The 22641-nt window shown below is 39.9% G+C and overlaps 2 protein-coding genes across 2 annotated transcripts in view; one reads left to right on the top strand and one right to left on the bottom strand.

The window, feature by feature from the left end:
• The first annotated feature begins 2067 nt into the window (after window positions 1-2067).
• On the top strand, window positions 2068-4104 carry tnfb (tumor necrosis factor b (TNF superfamily, member 2)). Its single transcript, XM_067511807.1, has 4 exons — window positions 2068-2589; window positions 2684-2738; window positions 2841-2900; window positions 3179-4104. Exons 1-4 carry the CDS (start codon window positions 2404-2406, stop codon window positions 3625-3627), a joined length of 750 nt encoding a protein of 249 aa, XP_067367908.1. The 5' UTR covers window positions 2068-2403; the 3' UTR covers window positions 3628-4104.
• A 1014-nt stretch (window positions 4105-5118) lies between these two features.
• The window catches only part of gabbr1a (gamma-aminobutyric acid (GABA) B receptor, 1a), a 65008-nt gene continuing 47485 nt past the window's right edge, over window positions 5119-22641 (bottom strand). Inside the window, exons 17-24 of the mRNA XM_067509227.1 lie at window positions 19443-19575; window positions 16769-16885; window positions 15253-15363; window positions 13371-13464; window positions 11351-11478; window positions 9056-9184; window positions 8080-8223; window positions 5119-7255 (exon numbers count right to left, since the gene is read on the bottom strand). Of these exons, the coding sequence (XP_067365328.1) occupies window positions 6971-7255; window positions 8080-8223; window positions 9056-9184; window positions 11351-11478; window positions 13371-13464; window positions 15253-15363; window positions 16769-16885; window positions 19443-19575 (1141 nt within the window). The 3' untranslated portion in view covers window positions 5119-6970. The remainder of the gene's footprint in view (window positions 7256-8079; window positions 8224-9055; window positions 9185-11350; window positions 11479-13370; window positions 13465-15252; window positions 15364-16768; window positions 16886-19442; window positions 19576-22641) is intronic.

The following is a 22641-nucleotide window of genomic DNA, read 5'->3' on the forward strand; positions in this document are numbered from 1 at the left end:
GCATGTTGGAATGGAACAGTCATGACTGTATAAAGAGGCCTAATTTCACATCGACATACACAGTTACATACACAGTTTACAGATGTCGGTGAACTGGGGTTCAGGCAGGTGTCAAGATACACAAAACTCAATCAAAAGCCAACTACACTGCAGAAGCAGGGCCAAAGGAGCGGCTGACCAGAGCTGGAGGAAGGTAATTGGTGGTAGATGATAGAAGTTCTGTAGTAAGAATTGTAAAGAATTGCTGAATGGTTCTCACCCATCAAATGCCCATAGAAAGACAAAAAATGACCAGTTACGGAAACAAAGCAGAGCATAAGACACAAAGGAGCCGCAATATGATCACGAAGAACTGCGTCAAATAACCACAGACAACATAAAAGTCACGACAATACTGTTTGGTATGTTTGATAATATGTTCTTTGAATGTGGAATATGTAGATAGGGATGGTACTGGGAGTCATCACAGACACAAAATTATTAGATAACCAAAAGTGCTACAAAGATGCGGAAAACCACTACGCTGAAACTATTACAAAGAATCAAAAACGATACCAGAGAGAGAATAAAAATGGCCACAAACAAATGGAAAGCGGCTCACGAAAAAAAACAACAAAAAAAACAGCATAAACAAACACACACAGACACACACACACACACACAAAAGAAAATACGAAGGGAAACAAAATGACCACAAAGAAAGGAAAATTACCAAAAATCGTCAAAAATAACCACAGAGACCAAAACCAACCACATAGAGGAACAGTGAGACTATATGACAAAGAAAAGACACAAAAGAAAAGAAAATTGCAAGAAAGTTTGAAAAAGTTACAAGACAGTTGGAAAAAAATTCTAATTCTAATTCTAATTCTTTCATTGTTTAGTGGGTTCATTGCATAAGCCGGAAATAATGTAATTATTTATAACTTCCAGTTTGTAAGAAATACCAGGGCTTTAAATGCGAATACTAACGTACGTGTAGCAATTGTACCCCGAAACCCCCATTTAACAGTTTTAATGCTCCTTTAGTGCACTGAGCAAACATTTAATTAGCCAAGCCCAAAGCAAACAACACCAGGAAGGCTTTTGTAAATGCTGCTATTAAAGCGCTGCAACTCGAAGAAAGAAGTTATTGGACATTTGGGACATGTGGCTGTAAAGCCCACAAACTTGTTCCTCCCGTCAGAAAGACTAAACGTCAGGTGAGAAAGTGAAACGGGGAAACAGTGGGCAATAAGGAGAAGAGTAAAAACCTGTTTGTTGAGTGGTTCTGAAACAGAAAGACGAGTGTTGCCAAGTTTTGCTTTAACAACGTTTTCTCTTTGGAAACTGTCACAAATTATGCTTTATGTAAATGCAGTGTGTCATAAGGAAAGACAAAAGTCCGTATTTGATTCAAAGGTTATATCAAACTGCACTGATTTAAAAATGTTTTAGCTACGTATAGATATTCCACGTCTAGTAATTTATTCATTAAAGCGGTTTTTGCAGTTTATTATTGGTGTTGTCAACGGCTGTAGCTTTTCCTTTGGGCACATGCAGTTGGTAAAGTGCATAAAATCAGATAATGATTATTGATTGATTGAAAAGTGTAAGCATATCAGAGATCTGATAAAAGTCCAAAGTGTGGGAGTTTTTTTTCACTTTGTGTCAAGTTTTAAACATATTAGTATATATATGTAAAACATCTTCGAGAAGTTACACAAGTGAATGAATGGTCAGCTTCAATAAATCCTCTAAAAGATTCTTATATCTCTCATCATATCCTTTTACAAAGTTTATTAATAAGATTGTTTACACATTCTCACATTTTTGTGGTTTTTTTCTGCAGATCTTATCTGTGGGGGGCTGTGCATTTGCGCGTGAACCTCAGCACCACTTTTGCAAGTGGGTCTTGTGGTGTGACCCCAGTGTTCATAAACAAATGTGTGTGTATGAATTTGTGAGCTGTGTAAGGCTACATATTTGAATGTGTCTTAATGATTTTTCAAACCAAAGCAGCAACCAACCCCTTGTCTCATCCTAAAATCACAACTCCCGTCAGGTTCCACGCTCAAATAAAAATCCACTAAAGATTCTGTGACTTCTCTTTCCCTCCTGGCTGCGGCTCTTTTCTCTCCGTGGCCCTAGGTCGCTCTGCTGCTGCCTCTTGCACTGTCTCCACTTACAGAGTGACATCACTGGAGTTTCCCTTTTGCAGAAGCAGCCACCACTGCATAAATACTACAAGCTCTCTGGCAGAAATTCATTCTAACACAATAGCAACACAAAGAGAAGAGTCTCTCGAGAGCACTGGGAGATTCTGAAGACTCAGACACAGCGACGAGTGCTTGCAAGAATTTAGTGTGTAGATTTCTCTAAATAGTGAACAGTGAAGTCTGTGAGATCAGAATTGTGCTCAGTATGGTGGCGTATACAACTGCACCGGGTGACTTGGAGATGGGTGTTCAGGAGACCGTGGTTTTGGTAGAAAAGAAGTCATCTACATCGTGGATCTGGAAAGTGACCGTGGTCTTTCTCATAGCGGCGCTTTGTTTTGGAGGTGCCCTATTGTTTGCTTGGTACTGGAATGAAAGTCCACAAATGAAGGTAAGGAATGGCTCTGCCTTCTTCTACTTGCTCAGAAGGCCTTTCAGCCCCTGTTTCTGTTGTCTCTAATCAACATGTTCATCTTTACACACAGAGTGAACCAGGCATAGCAGAGCCTCACACTGAAAAGGACACAGCTGGGAAAACAGGTGATTATAAAAGCTGGTTGCTGAAAGATTAGGGGTTTTGTTGTTATTTGAAGTGCTTGTGTGCTTTTTGAGAAAAACTCACATTTGCCCTCCTCTTCTCAGATACCAACTACCCTCTGAAGCTAATCAGCAACAGAGCCAAGGCAGCCATCCATCTAGAAGGTGAGTCATGACCTACCTTGAATTGGTTCTCAGCAAACAGTGGGCTCATCGTTCTGCTTTCAAAAGAGCATTTCAGATTATTTCTTTCACTTGTTTGACATTGACATATAGCAGTGTGTTGTTACACAAGCTATTCATTCAATATTTACTCACTTTCTCTATTACACACCTGTTAATTCTCGTGTTTTTAAAAGTCTCATGTTTTTATCACCGTGTGGTAAGAAGAACTGAGTTGTGTGCCAAAGCCATAACGCCACTTCTTAATTTTTTGTTTCCAGGTACCTACAACGAAAAGGTCAAAAAATTGCTGTGGAAAAGCGGCCAAGGCCAGGGCTTCGCTCAGGGTGGCTTCAAGCTGGTGGACAACGAGATCATTATCCCACACACCGGCCTCTTCTTCGTCTACACACAGGCTTTGTTCAGAGTGACCTGCAGTGATGGCGAGGAGGAAGGAGCGGGAAACCACGCCACACCTCTCAGCCACCGGATCTGGCGCTACTCAGACTCAATAAGCAGCAGAACCTCCCTGATGGGTGCCGTTAGAACGGTGTGTCACAACACTGCGCAAGAGGACACCAACGGAGACGGACAGGGGTGGTACAATGCCATTTATCTGGGTGCAGTGTTTAAGCTGAACAAAGGAGACAAATTGTGGACGGAAACAAACCAGCTATCTCAGCTGGAGACAGAAGAAGGCCAGACCTTCTTTGGTGTGTTTGCACTTTAAAATGACTCTTTACTGTGATACAAATAGGGAAGGTACGAATCTCCACACAGTGCCATGAGTATTGGCTGTCATTCTTGTTTTTACATCATGTATTTTCTTTGTTGTGCTAATATTCATCTCCGTGGTGATGTAGAAATGTTTAAATCTCAATGGAGATAAAGCTTATAGCCGAACAGGCTGTGATGATTTTGAAAATCATTCAAACTGTAACAGTTTGCAACATTTTTTCTACTTTAGGCACTTTTTGTACATTATTTATGCTGACCTAGGATTGTGGTAGTTGGCTGTTCTCCGCTGTATCAGGTGACGACAGCTCCTCTCAGCAGAGCTTAGGTTTAAGGATTACAGTATGTAGAAAACTATGATTATGTTTTAAGACAATCGTATATTTATTTGTATTTATTTATATTTAAATGAACCGAATTTTGTGTTGAATGTTATATTTATACACCTTTAGCCCTTAATAAAATGGAAAACATGAAAACTCGTGATTTTGTTTCAGTCTGAAAACACAGCTGAGTTGGCAAACAGCTCTAGGGCAGTATTACAAATACTCAGTGCAGCAAGCTCAGTCTATTATTTGGCAAAAGCTGCTATGACATTCCTCCGCAGCCAGCAAATACTTCCTCTGTTAGATCAGACAAGACGAGGGGAATTTCCTACTTTTTTTAAGTCTTGCTGAGTGCTGTGTCAGGTGGAGGCCCACAAAAGCCTCAGCCCAAAGTGGGTTTTCCCCAGTGACACCCCCCCACCCACCCTCACAAACACAAACACTTCTCCTCTCCCACACACAAACACACCCTACCGCCTCCTCCAGTCAACCAACCCCTTTCCCTCTATTACTACATACTTCACCTTCAGTCAGCTGGAAAGAAACATGACTTGAGAGGGAGTGTGTATGTGACTGTATATTTTGTGTGGGTTCATGTGCATGATTTGGGATCATGGGGCTAAAGCACAGCTGGTTTTGTCACATCATCATCATCATTATCTAAAAACACATTAGATAAACATTCAGTTGTCTTGGGAGTAATCTATCTCCTTTTGCATTCTTTGTTTTATTTATTAACAAACATCCACTTATTGTCTCAGTTGATGAGGTTCCCACTGGCCTATGCAGCTGGTCCTTGTGTTGAAAACCACTTCCCACTTTCATTGAATGAGCTCATTTTCGGGGTTTGTTTGTCCTTTTACTCCCATGGCTCAATCTGTAAGGTATTATCAAGTTTCACTAGGAAATAGACCCAAGTCCGGAGACCTAAAGGTCAGCGTGATACAGAAAAGTAATAAATAACTGGTGACATCTAGTGGTTGGTGTTTGTAAAAAGGTTTGCGTTTCTAAAAATGCAGAATTAACACTGAAGTATATAGTGAAACGTCTATTGGCACATCAAAGATTTTTAGTTAAAGTTCAAAGCTAGGGATTTGGAAATTACCTCAAATGTTTTGTGCTATTATTTCCACCAAAGGTATCACCGAAATGCAAAAATGCCCAGTGAAAAAACAATTATTTTATTTATAGTACCCATATACTTGCATACACATACTCTGAAATATATTAACATTTAAGATCTTAAGTTATAGTGAATACAAATATCCCCAAATTCATGTACTGTATATAATATTATAGATAATAGAACATTTCCTAAATTGTTTCTGCATTCATATGTTACACTATCTGATCCAGGTACAGCACAGTTAATAAATATGGCCTATTTCATTCATTTATGACTGTCCTTGTCCATACCCTGAGCTAAAATGTACTAGAATACCAGCAACGTAACGTGGAATAACCATAGTTAGTTCAGTTTAAAGTGCACACTGAAATATACATATTTAAAAATATCTGATAAAGTTTTTTTGTTTTTAACCTGCCAATAAAGCTGTTCAGGTATCATTGCTTTACAAAACCTGGAAATAGGTCATGAATGAAATAGTACATCCTGATTAACTGCTGAATAAATACAGTATATCACATTACTTATATCCTTCTTTGATACATTTACAACTGTTATTCAAAGGCAAAATGAGAAAGAAAACTACAAAAAAAAAAATAAATAAAAAGAGCATCCACCCAGATTGTCTGTTATGGGAAACATAAATAAAATAAAAACATTCTTTCAAAAGAAAAAGGCTCACAGGAGATGACATCAAAGATTCATATGTATAAAAGTGAGTGTTTCTCTCATTATCTACAGAAAGAACCGTCGCAGAAACCCCACATCTCAGCACATCTCTCCTCTGCAAGTACAAATTGGCTTTTATTTTCAGCGGGCAAAGTATTCTTATGGCAAGTTGAAATTTCATTGCTCGGGATTCTAGTCTCTCTAGTCTTTACTATGCACGAGAATCAGCTGTGACATCTGCAGCGGTCAGATCTGCAAGAGACATTAGATGTAGGATGAGAGATCTGCCTCATGACTAATGCTATATTGCTGGGTAGACAGAACACAAATCTCCAAAAATACACTGTTAAACATTATTTCAAATGGCAAACTATCACATTGTTCCTATACATCAGCAAGCTTTGATACCGTTCGCCATTAAAATTGGTGTAATATTCATACATAAACCAAAGACTGGGCTTTTAAGATGCAGTGCTGTACTGGAATACACAGTCCTGACAGGAAACATCCATCCTTGCCAAGCTCCTGGGCCCTTCCAAGTTATGGCTATTTAATAATGCACATTATCACTTCTCAGTGAAACCAGTTTCCTACACAGCCAAGCTCTTTGAAGAAAACACTGGGGGAAAAAAAACTGTACATTGCTTTGTTCCTTTGTAAATGTCAGTTTTCACAACTCTCCTGAAAAGGAAACAAACATTTTAACACCAACTCCATGACAAAACAGATCAGATACTACAGAACAATAGAAATCACTACTGTATGTGCTTTTCTAGCCAACAAACCCAAGAGACGAAAGGTGGAGACGATATAGCAAAGACACAAACACAAACTTCCTTTTAGGACCTTCGAGGTGGCGTCTCGCCAACAGAACGAGAGAAAGGATGAGGGAGAAGAATGATTAAGAGATCCTTCCGTTCACTTGACCTTTACAAAAACAAAAAAACAAAGACCTTGCGTGCTGCTAGTCTGGGATGTGCTTGTCGCCGTGCCGGCCAGACACATGTGTTGAGTGATAACTGCTCTCTGAAGCTGCCATGTGTAAAGCACTCGTGTGTACTTATTTGTGCTTCCACGCCGTGTTTTAAAACAGTGTCACTACACCCGCTGTGCTCATTGCTCAAACAAGTGATAGTCACAGTGTCTCGTTGTGTTCGGTGTCCCTCCCCCCCCGTGCGCACTGTGCAACTGTCTCCCACCCCCCTGCCGTACCTCGCCTATTTATACAGCAGCGGGATCTGGCTGTTGTGACAGTGGTTGCGGCTCATCTTGCTGTCCGCCGGGTAGAGGTTGGAGGAGTTGGAGAACGAGGGTGGGAGAGAGTGATTGTCCGTGGTGGGGTTGGGGTAGCCGGGAGGGGGTAGCAGAGACTTGGGATCCGGCTGGGAGGAGGGTGGCGGTGCGTTGTGGTTCTGGTTCTGGCCTGTGGAGGGTCGGCGGCGGTTGCGTATTGCCTGTCGCTCAGCCAGCTGGTTGCGGAGGGCCGATACCCTCTCTTCTTTCTATAAAAATGGAAGGAGAGGAGTTTATCACAGAGCTTTAAGGGCTGCACATGCAAAAAACGTGAGGGTAACACTGTACGTTATCTCCCCGTTTGACTTTTATAAGTAAATATGAAGTCTTAGTGTCCAAGTATTTTCACTGAGTAATATATTATATTATTATAATATATATTACTCATTACTTATATTATTAATGCTTGTATTTTTATCTTACATTTTAATGCAGACTGATCTCTCATCAACATCACCCCCAGATATGGGTCATTACACTTAACTGGACAAGGAATTTTCTGGCTGCTGAACCTATTCTACTGTAAAATAGCCCTAACAGTTGTGTTTTACACTGGTGATTCTCTTGTTTAGCATTTCTAAGCATTTTATAAAGATTTAATGCATTTTCCTTACACACAATAATGTAGTTGGAGGCAGATTTGTCATATGTATTGTAAGATGTAATCTAAGAATGTATTTGTCAAAAACGTGAAGGTGGAGCCAGCTGTAGCATCTTATGTTAGGATAATGTCAGTACAGTTCCATTAGACATTAATTTCCATACCCATTGCAACAGTATGATTAACATAAACTCTTGCCTCTATCTGTGTGTCAACATGTTCTCATGTAACACACATCAAACGGCACACATGCATTTATAAATGAATGTAAAGTAGACATTTATTTAATAACTGATAAAATACATGGATGCGTATCAGTTTTCCATTCATCCATCTGCCCCAGGATGAACAAATCTGTGTGCAGTCTGTGTCATTACTAAACGTACACATCCACATTTTACAAATCGTAGCTTTCTGTATTTATTGTGTTACCTCCTGGATAATCTTCTGCAGCTCTCTGTTCTCCCTCTCCAGCTGCCTGGACTTCTCCTCGTCGTTATTGTTGGTGGACGAGCCAGTCTTAAGAGTGTCCTGCTGCTCCGACTGCCACTCACCACGGGTGATGAGACGCCGCATCTGAACCGCCGCAGGAACAGGTAGTCAATAAAAATAAAAGAAAGAAAATCAGGCCTGATAGTGCACTGAGCCAAATGAATAATGCATCTGTCAAGACCACCTCATGAGAAGACATTTTTAATATCTGCAGCCCCTTTAAGCCAAATCTCTCACATTTTTTCAAAGGGAAAGGTTTTCATCACTGAAGTTAATCTAAAGTGATGATGCTTTAATCTTTTTGTACTTTTGATGACATATTTGGTGCTCAGTGCTCTTTGCTGCGGCATTCCTGCTCCGTGCTCCACGGAACAGCCCAACAACAAAACTGCGGTTACAATATTGTGATGTTTTTGACTTGGATGTCGAGTGTATGAAGTTTGAATCTCTGTAGGTGGCACTCTTTCCTCTGTCTGCACAGTCTGCAGCAGTGTTCAGCTTCACTACCTTGTAGCTTTTCTGTTTATCCAGACATGTAAAATATCTCATTTTGTTTGTCTCAGACTCTTTATCACAGAACATGTTTGCAGCGGTTGCACGTGTAAGAATAGTGTATATGTATTTCCTATGTACCTTTACCTTACTGGTTTAAACAGATTATAAATTTCACCATTCGAGTAGCCTTTTTATTTCAGCCAGTCTAATATTTCATTGCACTTAAATAACTTAAAACTTAAAACCACACACTGAACATTGTAATGTTTGTCAATTTAATGCACCATCCAGTAGAGGCTGGATGCTCCTGTCAAAGCCACTGAGACTAGCATGTTAGACTTTTGGTTTTATCTCTACTCTCTTAATGTACTTTCCAGCGTGTGTAGTAGCTCCTAAAGGTGTTAGTCAGGAGTCAGAGCACCTTGGGTACAAACAGCACCACGAGCGTGATGTAGGCAGAGAAGACTATTGCTAGAGCAGCAAAGGCAAAGGAGGCATCCTGCTGTGAAGACAGGATCATAGTCACCGGAGCCGTTATCAGGCACAAAACCTGCAAAAAGAGACAGACACAGAGAAACAGAAAACGGAGGAGAGGAGAGGTTGGGACAAAGGAAGAGGAAGAAGTAAGAGTAAGGTTTAAAGTAAAGAGAAAGTAGTCAACATGGGGTGTTAGAGGAGAGGAGGTGGAGAGTAAAGTAGAGTTAAAGAGCGAGAGAATGAGAGGGGAGGAAAAAAAAAACCACATCCATAAAAGCATTAGGCATCTGTTTATCATTCCGAGGAGGGCTCCCATGTGAAAACAGCATTAAAAAGTCATGAATGTAGTGGCAACAGCGCATAGACAATCACCACATTGTCATCTCATCAGGGCCTGAAGCTCACAGCTTAGCAAAGAGGAAGGAGGTCCCTTCACAGACACCATTAACTATTGACATCATCATAAAACTGAAATGTGTATATCATAACATAAAATAATATCATTAGGCTTTGTCCCACATTATGGAACCATGTGATGAAATGAGCATGCAAGCTGCATTTAACGCTCTCATAAATAACCATGAATGATAGATCAATGACAAATCCCCTTCTTAACGAGAGAGGCAAGATCAATGCATTTATTAATTACACATTCACAAAGTATAAGATGGTTTGGATGCTATGCTTATTATGATGCTGTCTCTTAATCATTAATTGGAATTCAAGCAAACACGGGAAATTCTATAAAAGAAAAGTAAGTGTGTTTAAACCACTTTTTTTTTTTAAATCAAAACAGAAAAACTCGTCTGGCAGTTAAAGTGACAAAAACCACTTTTCCAACACACATTTAGCATCATTTTCAAAGTTACCCCACGTCAAGAGTGTCAGGAAATGGCACAGAGTATTTGTCTAAAGTGGCTAAAGTGAGCATAATGGCAGCTATTTCAGTGTAAAGTGCATCCTAGGTGCCTCAGTTTAAGATGATTCACTTGCTATTAACAGCCACTGAAAAATGCTTATGACTGACAGCTGCGTTTACCACTGTACTTTAGTGCCCCAGTGGGTCCAATTTTAATCTATGCCTGCCATAGGGCAAAGAAATAGCTCCATGTAAAGCACTACGTATGTGATGTACATCATCCGCACGCGAGGATATGTATAACCCACACTGTGCACAGACTGTCATATATACAGTGTGTGCTCAGCGCTAAAGCTAAAGTGTAACGCACTCAGCTGCAAAACGAAAGAGGTTGAATGACATTCCAGCACAATAAAAGTTTGCGATGCATCCATTCGTGTTTTATGGATGTTATTTAACATTATTTCACCTCATATAGAACAAGTTTTCATTTTAGAAGGCAGACCTGGGATATCACTGTTAGTGCGTGTCACTGCACCACAGGCGCCACAAGCATCAAAATTTATGATTCATATAAGACAGCAGCTTGTGGCGAGAGTGTTTTGATTTAGACAGAAATGCATCCAGGGATCTGCATTTTAGAGAGTAAAATCCTCAAGACACACTGGTGGAATAGCTTGAATAATTTATATCTAAGCCTCTTTCTGTGTCTCACATCGCTCAAACCAATCATTACATCAGCATGCACTTTTCAGGATTTTATAATAAATCATCAATCAGCGATGTTCAGCACTTCCCAAAGGTTGTTTTTAAAGAAAGAAAGAAAGCTGTCATTATATTGTTGTGCCCACAATGAACGTGTTTTATTTTTAAGACTGCAAATTTCTGACAGGAAAACCCAATTATCTAAATAAAAAAAAACACCAGAATGAAGAAACACACTGCAGTGTAGCTGTAGTACGTCAATGATGTCTTAGACTTTAAAGGAGAACTGCATTTCTGTTAACTCCATTAACATTTTTTTTACAAAGACACGAAGGACATGAAGGAACTCCAACAAGTTACCCATTGAGAATGAGGCTTTTAAGCCCTTTCATCAAAAATGTCATGCAACTCTGGTCACTTGCCCATTTTGTTGTAAAAATGAGCATAAAGTGGCTCCTGGAAGCCAGAAATCTCTGTGCCAGGCAAAGTAATCACAGAGGCACTGGCAGTGATAAACCTCCCACAGATATACTACGGCCATTTTGTGAAATGAAGCAATAAAGTCATACTTATTGCCACTTTAATGTTAGTCAGCGTGCTACAGAATGCACTTTGCAGAAAAAGAAAACCAGCAAAAAATAGACAGTGAGGGTTTTTTTTTTTTCTTCTACTTACAGCAACATTGTAAATAGCCATCCCCACAGCCCGATGGTCATTGATTTTTTCTGTGGAGACAGACTTGGTCTCATAAGCCAGAAATATGCCCAGCAGCAGCAGCAGACCCTTGTAGCCATAAACCACACCTACAGCCAGAGAGAAAAAGGTGAGAGAGTGCAGGGAGAAAAGTGAACGAGTCAGTGAGCAGCCATGTTCAATACAATGGAGGCAGGGATGTAAATAATGGAGGCCCCACTGTGTACGGAGACAAATGTTTTATCAATTACAAAAAGAAACGGGAAGGTGAATGAATAATAAATTATAAAGGTTTGATTAAAGTTCCTTAAGAAGTTTTAGACTTTCAATTACAATTTAACAAGGGTCAAAAGTGGAAAAGCTCAATTCTTGTAGTATTTCTAGTTGACTGGATTATTTCCATTTCATACTACTTCATACTTTGTCTTCTTTACATGTCAGAGGCAAATATCATACTTTAACTACACAACGCACAACAATTAACAGTTGATCTCATTTAATATGACAATAAAAAATACAATAAAATCCTAAAACATTATTGATTTCTTGTGTGACATTTACAAACTAATGTAATACAAATTATGACTAATTAAATTCATACATATGACCATTACAACTATGTGTAAGGTAACAAAAATGCAGTAATCTCCATTGTTACCAACTGCAACACTACAGTGATGAACAAATTACCCAATACAATCGAATTATATATATGTCGACATGAAATGTGACATTCTCCAGAAAATTACTTTTCCTATTTTAATACCTTCCAATTATTTTGTGAGCTAATATGATTGTACTTTTAGTACCATTTTAAATGCAGGACTTGTAAGGGAGTATTTTAGGGAGCGTTTCTGTGCTGATATTGCCTCTTCTCAGTAAATGACATGAGTACTTCTTTCAGTTCTGCAATTTCAGTTTTTCAAATTGACAAAAAATTAATCTGAGTAGAGCTGAAGTGATTTGTTCATCACTTTGGCTTGTGGAGACGTTCATAGAGAAAAGTCTGTGTGTCAAATTGAACTTTGAAACACTTGGGCAATTACCAGGCAGTGTTGAATCGCATTAAGGGAATTGTAGGCTCTTGTGTTGTGTGTTGAAGAATACCAAGGACTAAAAGGTAGAATAACTCAACCTTAGCTGTATACATTTTGACTATATTGGGTTTTTTTTTAGCTGTGCTGGACAGACGGTTGGTTGGTCCAACACTTTAACAGCTACTGGATGGATCGCCGTAAAATTTGTTAACATTCGTGACTTCTGGCCGATTTCCTGGGTTTTCCTCTAGCACCACCTCGAGGCCAAAATGTGTAGTTTTGAGTTTGACCAAACAGTGCCGCATAATAAAAGCCAATGATGTGGATACAATAGATGCTAAAGAGCAAAACAGTTGAATCCATCAATAGCCAGTCAGAGGCAGACAGACTGACAGAGAATAAAGCATATGACAATGAAAGCTAGAAAAGCAGGGAAGAAAAGTGAAACTGTGACTGAGTAAGTTAGACACTTTTGCAGACTGTCCGTTGTTTCTTTATATCGCCTGATATTAAAACACCATCTTTTCTTCTTTGAGAAAGGAAATGCTATGGGGCAATGGCCCAGATTGTGACCCACATTATTTGAATTTCAGCACCATTATACTTTCATAAGAACTGCCAGGCTAAGAAAGACAGCAGAGAGACAGACAGTGAGAGGGACTGCGTGGGATGAAAAAAAAAGTGAAGCAAAGAGGGAGAAAAGCGCGAGAAGAAAGAAAAAAAAGGAATCAAACGTAACAGGGCGGCGGGGGCTGAGGGAGGCGGGGGCTGTGATATGAGACATGTTTAATTCAGAGTGAATGGCAGTGATGTGCAGTGTGTGTGTGTGTGTGTGTGTGTGTGTGCACGCGAGTACACATATGTGACTGCATATGTCCAAGTGTGTGACAAAGATATTCAAAACCAGAGCAGGGCGAAGAGTGATGAAGAGACAGACTGAGATGTGAAGACGAGAGGACAGCTACCGAGCCACGTGTTCATCTTCTCTGAGTTGCAGTGCTCCAACAAGGGCTGAATCAGGACATCCAAATCTTCTTTAGGGGCCTCCTTAGTGAACTTCTACTCACACGGCAGATCAAGGAAAAGGAAATGGGAATGGAGGATAAAAGAGAGACAGAGAAATAGAGAAGGAGGTGATAATAAAAAATGATGAGACAGCAGCACACTGTTCACATTTGTTCTGCCTTATTATCAGCTTGTCAGTCATCTGTAAAGCACTTTGCATGAACCTGTACAAAAGGCGCCATACAAATAAAGTTTGACTGATTGACTGGGGTGGGGGCTGAGGGGGCATGAGACAGAGCCACTGTGCGCTAACAAGCACTGATAGTCAGTTGCAGTAATATTGCAAAACATAAAAATATAACAACAAAAAATGGGAACAGAAACTTACAAAATCATTTTTATATACTATATCGTCAGTGGCTATAATTTAATATTTTGTGTTAACAATAGACCACATGACACCATACAAGATTGCTTGTAGTGACTACACACACACAATTATCCCTCAAATCTGCAGCTCCCATTAGCTCTTAGGTCTTTTCAGAATCTTTTACTATATTATTTCCCTTTTTTCCCTTTTCCAGCCCATAACTTTGCTGTTTTTGGTTCAGTCTCACTGCTCTCGTGGCAGCATGTTTGTCCGCAGCAGGCAGCTGTTTTTAGCAGAGAAAGCTCTAAAAACCCACTGTTCACCACCTGCTCAGCACCAAAGAGCAGACAGACAGACACTGAGGCGAGCTGGTAAACACAGTGGAGCATTTAGCAGCCAGATATTTACTCTCAGGAGTTGGTAGAGAGCACGCATTCAAAAGGGAAGCGTGAATATTGGACACGGGTTCATCAGGTGGACACAAACCGAACTGCAAATGAATGATAATGTTGTTCCACAACTGCTGTGTGTGTAAATATGGAACTGCCTGGTTCAGCGTGAATGCTGGTAATATGTCAGTGATGTGTTTACAGCTAATTTCTGCTACCCACAGCAATCTGTTATTACAAATGTACAGCCCTACGACAATGTTACACATCGATACCAATCAGCGAAGTATTGGCATTGTTATTATTTGTTGGAGTCATTTTTCTAAAGACTTGACAAATATGAGTGAAATATCCACTCTCGTCTTAGTGCTCTCGCGTCCTTCCCCTCCACCTACTCCTAAGGTTTCCACAGGGGTGACACATGGACTGACACAAAACATATCACCTCATATGGTGTCGTTGAGAGTGCTGTCTAAGCGGTCAGTTACCCTTCATGTCCCATGGACAGGGGCATAGTCATCCATAGGGCAACATTAATTTATTCAGGATTTTCCTTTACTTCATAGTTATTTTAAACAGTCAAATTTCACATTGTCTGACTACCATTTGCTGCCAGGCAGTTAGCAGTTCTGTGGGGTATTAATTTGTTTTTATTGGCAGTGACTTTGTATATTGCTCTGTAGGAGCAGCTCATATTGAGCCATACAGTTAATGGGCTGTAAAAACAAAAACAAACCCTGAAAGACGCTAAACTACGCATACAGCTGCAGATTTGATTAATAATTCTGTGTTTTTGGCCGTGTGAGCTCTCACCGTGAGCAAGTGAGTGTTTTGATTCACTAATGCAGATTTAAAGTGAAACATAAACTTTCAAGGCTCCTTCAAAGGATAAACATTCTATAAAGCAGTGAGTTTAGTAAATATGTTGGATCAATGATGAATTTAGTTTAAATTACAACAGAACTTTTCTAGAAAGGAGGCTCAGTGTCCCATTACCGCATTATTGGCTGATGACAGTGGCTGTATGGTCTGTGCAAATGGGTGATGACACACAAATTATCTCATCTGTCTCTTGTACTCTACCTCAACCGTAATGTGCAGAGGATCCACAATCTGCCAGATCATGAGTGACAGGAAGTCGATAGCCAGCAGCACACCTACTGTTGCGTAAAGTTTCCACGGCTCCAAATGTTGCTGTGTGGGTTAGAGCAGAGACACACACACACAAGAACACACAACTGTTGTCACTATACAAGGGCATCACAAGACAGTCCACAAACAAAGACAAACAACCGGGACAAATAATATGACGGGCGTCCTTGTGATTACTGGATGACTGGGCACGAATGGTCTTTCTGAATGTGTCTCATTCTAAGAGTGTGTGTGTGTGTGTGTGTGTGTGTGTGTGTGTGTGTGTGTGTGAGTCTAAGTATATATTTAGGAACAGCGTGACTTTGTGTGTGAGTGTCTGCAGGTGACACACAGACAGTGGCTATATTTGTGCTGCCACCTGAAATCCTCATTTATACACACTGAGGTGACATTGTTTTTGTGTGGACAGTTTTCCAAGCAGCCAGTACCAACTCTATTATTGTTAAGTTTAGCAGCCGTAACAGAAAACAAGCAACAAAAATTAGACTCCCCCACTTTGCTCTCCCCCCCCCCCCCCGCCCCCCCCGCCCCGCCCCTTTTCAGATAATAATTCAACCATGTTGGCGTACTCCCTGCACCTCAAACATAGTAACAGCCACTCAAGCAAGCAATGAGTAAAACTGAAAAATAAAATCAAGCAGAAAACGCATTACACAGTCCTGGATGCCTCTTTGCTTGAGTTGCATGAAAAATGATTTGAAAAGGGCTCATTCTCCCCCCAGATTTTTGAAACTTTCTTTAAATACTCACACAGAGCTCTCTGGCAAATTGCCCTTCTGTGGACATGAAGAGAGTTGAAAGTCAACTTGATTCGCTGTGCTTTGGCTCAAATAATAAACCCCTCGAAGGTTGGATTTCTGCATAGAACTTTAATACTCATCCATATTCATAAATATTCCATAAATGGCTTAATCTCTTATTCTTCTGATTAGGTCTTAGAAATTCCCACAACACATCACAGACTGGCAGTATCTTGCTGGCTCCAGGATACACTATCTTCAAGTGGAGGCACGCACACACACACACACAGAGGCATAAACACATACACACCCATTCTTAAACACACCAGCATGCAAATAAAGCTGATAAAATAAAAAAAAGTGCTTGTGTGCCCAAAATCTACTTCTGTATGTTTCTACATACGTGTGTTGGTGCATGTGCTTTGTGTGTAAAAGTACAGTATCTACGTCGGTGTGTTTTCAGTGCCCTTATCCATGCACTTTTGCCACAACCGCACTGGAGTGAGCGATGCCAAGTTGGCCTTTTAGAAGCTTAGGATACTAGGAAGCCCGAGAGAAAGTTTCGAACTTTTTTATCAGCCCGTGCCACACATGCTGCATGGCCTGGCCTCTCTCTCCCATCCCTTCTCTGCTCTCATGAGACCGCTGAGAGGCTTAACCCTCCCTGCCTCCTGCCTCCCTCCCTCCCTCCCACTCCTCCATCCTACCTTCTTCTTCTCCTTCTTCTCGTCCTTCTTTGTGAAAAGGGTGTGGACCCACCAGATCTTAGTGAACATGCTGCCATAGGCGAGGCTGAAGCCGAGACCGAGGAGCCACAGGCGGAACTGGACGAGTTGAGAAAGAAGATGATTGGATATTAAACATTGGTCTCCTATTTAGCATTTAAGAGCATTATTTAAAGATGTAATTAACTGTTTATAAAACACTGGTATAGCAATAGTAGATGCAGTTCAAACGATTATTTTTAACAACTGCATCTGTGGGCACCCATAACAGTAAACGGGTATTTAAACAGGCAGTGAATGACAATATAGTAAAGCACATTTAGTCAAAAACCCCTATATAAAATCATCTAACCAAAATCCTTCTAACCAATCACAATTGGCCAGTTGATTTAATGTAGAATTTATTGTAATGTCACAGGACTAATACCTGAGTAGCTGGGCATAGTGTAATAGAGCTGGGAAAAAGAGGAATGATTGGAGATGATTGAAATGATAATGATTTCTCATGCTAACAATAGCTTGATTCCCCAAAGTTACATACTGTAACTCGTAACAAAAAACATAGATCACAAGGATTTTTTATTTTTTTTAAAAACATCTAGGAGAAGGTTAGCATTTTTTTGCAGCTCTGAATTATGTAGGTATTCAGACTAGCCTACATATACCCAGAGCAGGATAACTTATCATCCTGAGAGGCAAAACCCAGGGCAAAACTCAGATTTCTTAATGAGGAGAGGAGAGAAAAATAGATACAGACACATACAGATGGGGTGAGAGAAGGCAGATGGTGAGATAACAGGAGAGCGTGCAGTAGGTGATGCAGAAAAAAAGATGTAGAAGTGAGACATATTATGTTTATGGAGATGGGGAGACTGTATAAAAAAAAACAAAAAAAAACGATCCACAGTAGAAGGTCAGAGGCAGTGACAGAGCGGCAGAACAAAAGCACGAGTGAGAACAACTGGACAGGGACAAAGAGCAGAGAAGCAACAGAAATGGAAATCTCCCTCTCACCTCCACAACACAAAGACTCGACATGGGTGACAGAGACGTGCTCCCACACCTCATTAGTGCTGGGATCCCATCATCTGTGCTATTCTCGCACCAAGCAAATCACGGCCGTAACACCAAAAATACATTCAAATGCTTAATGAATGTTGTCAGCGTTTAAACTTTGATCATCTCTCATCCACTAAGTGCGGGTGATCAAAACCCTGAAACTAGTGCTGACTGGTTTGCAGGTGTCTGTTTGCCACAGGCAGGAACATGACACCTGTCAGAGCACCACAACACCTAAATGCGGGGTTTGGCCAAAAGTAGGAACACAATTTCACAGTTGGTTAGGGCCTGACTGAAACTGACAGCTGTACCTGCAAAGCACCAAATATAAGGACAAGGTCCAGTGGCACCAAAAAAGTCAAATACAATGAATCAATTTTAATTTAAGAAGAATTACTTCCATGTACTGTTACACTTCTGGATAATTTTGGTGCCTTCAGCATCAGAGAGATGGTTTACCACACCAAATAAATGCTGAATGATGACGATGGCTGTGTTTGAATGGTCCATATTGTTGACAGTAATGATGCTTTTACACGCTTATTCCATCACTGCAGCACAGAATTACATCAAACAACTGCGTGATGATAATTGGAAATAAAACCTAATCCCTCTGTTTTCTTTTGTTAGTAAAATAGTCCACACACTGTTAAGTAGCTGCTTTGATTATGGACGCAACATATTAGTCATTGCTGAAAGTTTTGCATTATTTTTAACGTTTTTATCAGAATTTCAAAACAGCCATACATTCAAGGCTTGAAGTGGTTTGACCTCGAATCCTCTAGAGATTTAGTACATTTTTAAATCAAATGCACCAATCAGATGCACTTTGAAAACTAAATTAAGAGGACAGATCTACGAACAACTATGAGTTCTTGTAAACAAGTGTCCTAATAATAATTGAAACAATTAATATGCTAACAGTTATGTTTAAGAGCTTTAGTATCCGTATCCCTAAAGAAAAAAAAAGTTCAGTTAATTTAATCTGAGTCCATTTCATGTTTTCACATTTTTTAATATTAGTTTTTAAAGTACCTTTTCTTGATTATATAGATTAAAGTTCAGTTGCTGTTTATCACTCTTTGCTGTTGTTGTAGCTAAATGTTCAGTGCATCTTTAATGCACTTCTAGCTGCACCACTTTCACACAAACAAGCTTGTGTGCACAGCCCCTTGTGTTTATTATCCAGAAAAACCAAGAAAGCCAGACACACACTTTTTTAGGGATACTAGGATTAGATACCCAAAACTGCACATGGGACTGAACTCTGGGAAAATATATATTAAATGATGATGCATTAAACATTTTTAATTTAAAGGACTCGTGCAGTCATAGAAACAATGTAGGCAATGCATAGCTTTAATTTAAAACTGAAAAAGATGAACAAAATGTGAGCCGAATGACCTACTGTAGATCAGTCACAGGACCCCATCAACTGTGAACTATGAAAGTGAACTACTGTAGTTCTATTCTTACGCTGTGTATTTGATCACTTTTTTCAACATAGATCTTAAAAACTACTACTGTGCATCCATGAAGCCAAATATTTGCAGACAGTCTACAGCCCTACTCTCTGCCTCTGTCTTTCTCCGGTTACCTGGCAGACGACAGGGAACTGTGATCTGTGGACGTGGTGTCCGTCAATCCCCAGTGGGAACACTGCAGCCAGAGCCATCATGCAGCCCACTGCTGTCATGTTGTTCAGGTAGGGCTGAGAGTTTTGGATGTAGCTGAAAAAAACAAACAAAAAAACAAAAAAGACAGATTCACACATCAAGACGAAAAATAACACATTTAGAAAAACAATTTTTGTGTCCGCTTTTAGGTACATTTAATTAATTTATAAGAGGTGTAAATTGTTTTGCTGGTCTGCTCAGAAATGTCATCGATTGCCGTTCATTGCTCTTGTGTTGGTTTTTAATTGAAAATTTATTGTCAGCTGTGTTTTGTCGCTTTGATAAAAGGACATCTCTACGTGATTTGTGCTAATTTGTGGCATTGACAGAAGATGTTGTTCCCCTGTAAAGAGCTGAACAGTGTTTTTACTTTTACATGTGAAATGTACAATTGACTGGATTTACAACCACAAAAATTTCAAGTAACAAAGAAAAGTTGTCCCTTGGAAATTTGTCTGCTGCAAACATCTCTGCAGAACTGGACATTAAAGAAACTAGAAAACTCTTTAGAGAAGAAGGAAGCGTTGCTTCCTATTTATTTTGGATTAACGGCGTAGTTATTTGCAGTGAAACCAAAACCAGCACATAAAAACATGTGGTGATTTCTCTGAATAATCCACTGGCCAAAGGTTTGATAGGAATTTTGGTATCAACAGAAACGGACAAAGCCAAACACTGCTGAAAGCTTTGTGCATTGTCTTGAAATAAATGCTAATGTCAGCTTGGGGTTTGCAGGAGAGATTTCAGAAATGGATATGCATTAAATCCCCTGAACAGCTACATCCCGTCAAATTAGCTTCATTGTAATTTAGGTGAAGTTTAATACATTTAACCTACATCACTTTGACATGACTGCAACAAATACTTGTAGATGTCTTAAGCTGCTTGTTATCCACATTTTAACAGATAAAAGTTCTGCCTCTGCACTAAATCCTGGCTGTCGTAATCTTGTTTAACCACTGGACTGTTTGGAAAAGTACAGACAGGAGCTTCACTACCATCAAAAAAGAAGTAGTGATTTCTATGTGGGCATTATATTAAAAAACCTGATTTAAGACACTTTTGTTTAGTGCAAGCAGCAGCTTTCCTCTGCGTCTCCAGCTCTTGGTGCGGCAGTAGGGTCTTTTCTTCTTTTATCCCGTTGCCCTGAGGCCACCCTGCTTATTAACTGTGCAGCCATACACAAATGCACTGCCTGCATACAAACACACACTAACATATACATACGCTCTCACATGTACACTGACCCCAATCTTCCCCCAACAATCTTTGATGCCTCTGAAATATATTTAATGCTGTTACATACCATGAATGTCCAAAGTGCTGAGTTATTACTTCCTTTACCATGCAGCTCCGAATAATGGATAGTTGAGGCCACAGTACTTTTCCTCTCTTATTGGATTTCTGACTGGTGAATGGTGTTAAATCTAGGAAGAGGTTCCTGTGCAATGTTTGCTGTTGATGTTGGTTGTTTGGTTGCCTTTAGACTGAAGTTGTTTGGGTGGGTTAACCCAGCCCTTGTGTGTTCTTCTATGCCTTGTTTGGCCTGTGAAAACTGTCAGTCAGACTTGCACTGACCAAACAACCAGACTTAGGCTGAGTGGAAAAAACGTGATCTTTTCTAGAGCTAAACTTACAATTCAATGTAATAAATATTTTAAATGGATACCTAATATTTTCAATCAATAATGATTTACAAGTCAAGTACAAGTCATCAAAAATTGTCATTTTGCTGCTAAATCCTGCTTTTCTCAACACTACACCCTGGACAGGTTTGGCATTGTCAGGGCTGTGACAGAAAACTGGGAGAAAATGTAAACTCCACACAGAAAGTGTGGAAGTGTGAAAATAAATAATTGTTTGCTGCTGACGTTTTACATCAGCAGAGGATATTCTGTAATGAATCATGACATTACAACAGCTGATACTTAAACTGGGTCAAAAGGTCTGTGGCTGCATTTGACTTTTTTCCTTTTTTAGGTGAAGTGGCTACATATTATTCTCTGCGATTTTTTTTTAAGCAGCTTATTGAATAAATTTGATTTGATTGGATCTGACTCATAGTGTTTTGGCTGTTGAGACTAGCCTTTGGTAAAACTGTGTATTGAATATAATCAAAGCTGGAGGAGGGCCTGACTAGCACACTGGAGCCAGACAGAGATCCCTAGAGGAGCCAATCACTACAGATTGAAAACAAATATATAAATAAATAAATAAAAATAAATAAATACATAAATACATAAATAAATAAAGGGGCAACAGTAGAGCGGGCGTCCACCAATCTTACAGTTGTGGGGGCCTGGTGGCTCAGTTGTAGAGCACCCCACCCAGTCACCAAGGGTGACCCTGGTGCCGGTGACGATCCGGGTAAAAATGGGAGGGTTGTGGCAAGATAGGCATTCGGCGTAAAAACACATGCCAAACCAACGTGCGGAACATGTTCCGCTGTGGTGACCCCTAAAGGGGGCGAGCCGAAGGCCGTTGATCTTTGAATTAAAAATAAACACATAAAAAAAAAAAAAACTCCTGATAAGCTCATGGACTTACGGGACTTAAATCGTTTTGATCCGGGTCCAACATAAAAATACTGGGTTAAAAGACATCAGAGATATGGTGTGCTCAGTTCACAGACATGAATTAAGCTTAGAAATCCCAGATCAAAAGGCATTTTTTGAAAGGAAGTCTATTTGCATTTGGTCTAGGGCTATGCTTAAGTAGTGACAATGAAACCAGCTGCTAGATCGCAGGAAGCCCCTCCCCAAACCGCAAACTTTGTAGCTGCTGAACTTGACTGACAGCAGCATTTACATTAACCTCAAACGAGAGAACGAGGAAGCGACAAGTTATTTTCTTCCTCTGTCCCACACACCACATTACACTACAAATATTCACATGACACTTTAGTCTGAACCTTTAGTGAACGATCAGCTCTGGTACTGGGACTGCAACTACTAATCAGCCATCAATTATTCTGACAATTGTTAATTTGTTGCTCCATAAAACACCAGAAAGGAATGAAAAATGATCATAATTTCACAGAGCCTAGGCTTGTGTCCTCCACTGCCCTCCGAAAAATGAAGGTTGTTCCATATACTATAAATTCATTTTAGAAAATGACAT

This window comes from Channa argus, chromosome 7, assembly GCF_033026475.1.
Source record: "Channa argus isolate prfri chromosome 7, Channa argus male v1.0, whole genome shotgun sequence".
NCBI lineage: Eukaryota > Metazoa > Chordata > Actinopteri > Anabantiformes > Channidae > Channa > Channa argus.